Raw genomic sequence first — 3,466 nt, forward strand, 5'->3', positions numbered from 1 at the left:
AAGCTCCATCTCCTGCCCCTTGGTTTGCCTGTCCTTCTCCATCTTTAGGTTTGCATGTTCCACCTGTTTCAGTTTTTCCATCCCATTTGCAGTTATTTTCTGTACATGTGGTGTTTGTTTCATGTTTGCTGCAAGTTTTTTTACCGTGCTCGACTGGGTTGCCGTCACTGCCGGCAGGTTTGCTGGTTTCTACTGTCCTTGAGGCGGCAGCTTTTAGTTCTGCCCTTGCCGCAGCCTGGATGTTGGTTAACTCCCTTGTGAGCTCTGCGTTCTGTAACATTACTGCTTCGGCAGCATCTAGTTTGTCTGCCGCCGACAGTAGTTTTGCTTCCCACGGTAGTTGACCATTGCCGTCGGTTAGGTGCGGTGCGTAGTCGACACAGACCCCGTTGTCCGAGCTGCCGTTGCACTTGCCATCGGTATGCGGTTTGCCCAGGACGTACATGGCTGGTCCGGTTGATGCCGCCGCTGCTTGGGCCCCGATTAGCGTTGTAAAGCTATTTAGCTGTTGTCGGATAATCTGTCCTGTTATGCCGCTGGGTGGCTTTTTGAGGCCGCAACCGTTTTTCAATTTTGTGTATTCGGTGGCGGTGGTTGTTTTGCCGCTACCGTCTCCTACTGTCTTTATGCTTATTCCATGTTTGCAAATGTTGTTGCCGTTGGTCCTGGTTTTCGCCGCTATACAGATCCACATTAAGTCGTGGCTTACTGAGATTGCTATTTTTTCCTTGGTTGCGCCGGCTGATTTGCAGTGCTCATCGATGTTAGTTTCAAGTTTCGCCTGCTCAAACTTGTTGTTGCCGTCGCCGTACAGTGCTTCCAAGATAAGCGTCTTTGCGTTGTCCGTTTCTGTGTTCGCTGATACCGCGTTGGCCTGGATGTGCTCTAGGATTGCCTTGGCGCGTTCGTGAATTTTACTAATGAAGGCGTTGGCTGCTGCTTTGGCCTCTGGGTTTTGCGGCATCGGGTAAGCTGCTTTTTGTGGATTGCCTGTTTTGGCGGCTATAGCTTCCAGGTTTTGTTTTCATTGTTTTATTTGTTCGAGTTTTTGGTCGTCTTTCGTCGGCGAAAGTTCACCGTCTTTGTTCGTCTTGAACGATTCCGTTGCCGTCGTCAGGTTGAGGAGAAATATGTCGTTGACAATTGCCGCTGCTGTTCTCGTGTCTAGTGTTATTGACAGGTCAGGCGCACCTTTTCCGAGACTGAGAAGGTCACAGAGCGCTTTGTATTCCCCAGCATTTCTGTTTGTTGCGGACACCGTTAAGGCAGCTCCAAATAGACACAGTGCGCCGAGTACTTTGCTCATGTTTGTGGTTCGAAGTTCATTTTTTCGCAGATCCATCTTTGTTTGTCGTATTGGCTTAGATATGTGCTGTGCGCGCATAAGGGTGATTTGCGTCATGTGGTGAAAAAGGGCGTAGAACAGCATACAGGACATTAAGTACTCGGTGATTTTTGACATTTTAGTTTTACTCCCTGACAGCCTGGCTACGAGTAATTAGGTTGCGTACTGGGGCCCCGATGTTCCTTGTCTGTATGGCAGGAAGTGTTGGCCTTTCTTCAGAATTTCTTAGTTTTAACCAAACCCCTCTGTCAGCCGCTTCACCACAGATACTCCCAGATTCAAAATCCTATTTTTTCCATCTATTGCATATTTTTGAAACGTTTTCAAAGAGTTCGTACTAAACCCCCTTCCTTCCAACTGTTCACACCAAATAATTTTTTTTTACAATCATCTTAGCTTTCCCTTTCCACGCAATTGATTTTCCAGGAAAATGAATAAATGGAGACTCTCCAACCACTTTACTATTTAGAATAGAAAAGAATCTCTCCTCATAATTCAATCCAATCATTCCTATCCTCAAAACTAATCTTTGCCTAACAGCTTATTTTCGAATTGCACATCAAATGAGAAAAAGTTTGCATATACTTTGATCTGACCACCACTCCTCGCTTCCTTAGTATTTCATTAAATGCATGTTCAAAACTTTTAAAAGCCCACACTCCTGCTGTTAAACCACCACCATTGAGATAAGGTTTGCCACTAGGAGTTGATATTAGTAAATTAGTTAATTTTTCATTCTCTTCTATCCTGTTTCCAACATTAAAAAACTAATAACATCTCTCCACACACTCTTTGTGATACGAATTCATAACCAAATCTAACTGAGGAGCATAACATTCTGATGTTGTCATGAATATAATAGGGGAAATGTGATTCTCTTTTGCTATATCTTCTTCACTAAACTTCTCTTCATTTTCAGCACTATTTTCTATAAAATATTCCACACATTTTCATATTTTTCTCCGTCACTAACTATAACATCAGATCTATCCAAATGAATTTAAATATCCTCATGACTTGTATTATGGCTTTTCAAAAATTTCAGAACCCATCTAGGCCATTTGATATGACTGTACAAACCCATCATTTCAATTGTGATAATTTCAATATTACTTAGTTTGGCACTCAACACGAGTCTACACCATCCTTGATTTGCATGAGTTTGAACTACAACTGCAAACACTCTGTAGTTTTTTATTTTAACCTTGCAGTTAAAGCGGTAGAAGAACCACTAACAATGACAAAAGGGTGGTACTAGCCTTGACCGGTCCTTTGAAGTTAGATAAAGAGGGTCGGAAGGGATAGTAGCATGGTAAAAGCTGGTAGTTCTATAGCGGTCATGTTTTCATATAGATATCAGTGGCTGATTGTCCATGTTTTTTTAATTTTTTGTTTATGTTAAATTAAAAACGCCGCGTTAACATCGAAACTCTGCCCACCGTTCGTCAATTTTTGTAAGCTTTTTAACCAGAGGCTTCAGCATAGAATCATATTTGTAGCGGTTTTTGAGGTGTATGTAGTCTTCTTCGCTTATGTGATGGAAAACGATAGTTTTTTCAGGCGTTAAATTAGTTGCGTGAAAAGCGCTCCTGTTTGCATGCATTACATACCAACAATCTTGCATCTCTACTGTCAGCAAACCATCAAATTTCAGTCTATTCCTTAATACCTCTCCCACCATAATATCTTCATTAAGTGCTCTAAAATCGATATTTCAAAATTTCTGAATTTAATTGGTGATTTTACTAACTTTCTCAAAGGATCATAATCAACAATTTCCTTAAATACATCTCTTGATAGTGTGGAAGCATAACCAATAGTGTGCCATGTAATTTCATCACTAAATTCTTTGGGATAACCAACAGCTCTTTCCATATTCAATTTCTATCGTGGCAATATTTTAAGGTGCTGTAAATACAATAGCACTCTCATAAAAATATCATCATCTGCTTTCATTATATAGGAAATAGTTGGTTTAAATATTTCAACTGCAAATTTGAACCACAAGTATGTTTTTCTACTCATTGTCAGTTCCGCTTCCCATCCCCAATTACCCGCATCTCACACTTTCTCATTTGTTGTTGGATTCACATCGCAAACAGGCAAAATAATAATATCCTG

At 41.1% G+C, this 3,466-nt stretch overlaps 3 pseudogenes across 3 annotated transcripts; all 3 read right to left on the reverse strand.

Annotated features, from left to right (window-relative positions):
• Nucleotides 1-7: 7 nt before the first annotated feature.
• On the reverse strand, nt 8-1,285 carry TEOVI_000107700:pseudogene (annotated as a pseudogene). The gene has a single exon. A coding segment is annotated over exon 1 (1,278 nt).
• Nucleotides 1,286-1,560: 275 nt separating this feature from the next.
• On the reverse strand, nt 1,561-2,277 carry TEOVI_000107800:pseudogene (annotated as a pseudogene). The gene is given in 5 exon segments: nt 1,561-1,584; nt 1,587-1,628; nt 1,631-1,726; nt 1,728-1,958; nt 1,960-2,277. Coding segments are annotated over 5 exon segments (711 nt in total).
• A 584-nt stretch (nt 2,278-2,861) lies between these two features.
• TEOVI_000107900:pseudogene lies at nt 2,862-3,370 on the reverse strand (annotated as a pseudogene). The gene is given in 2 exon segments: nt 2,862-3,056; nt 3,059-3,370. Coding segments are annotated over 2 exon segments (507 nt in total).
• Between the last annotated feature and the right edge of the window lie 96 nt (nt 3,371-3,466).

Source organism: Trypanosoma equiperdum, assembly GCF_001457755.1.
Source record: "Trypanosoma equiperdum strain OVI genome assembly, contig: ctg_280, whole genome shotgun sequence".
Classification (NCBI taxonomy): Eukaryota; Euglenozoa; class Kinetoplastea; order Trypanosomatida; family Trypanosomatidae; genus Trypanosoma; species Trypanosoma equiperdum.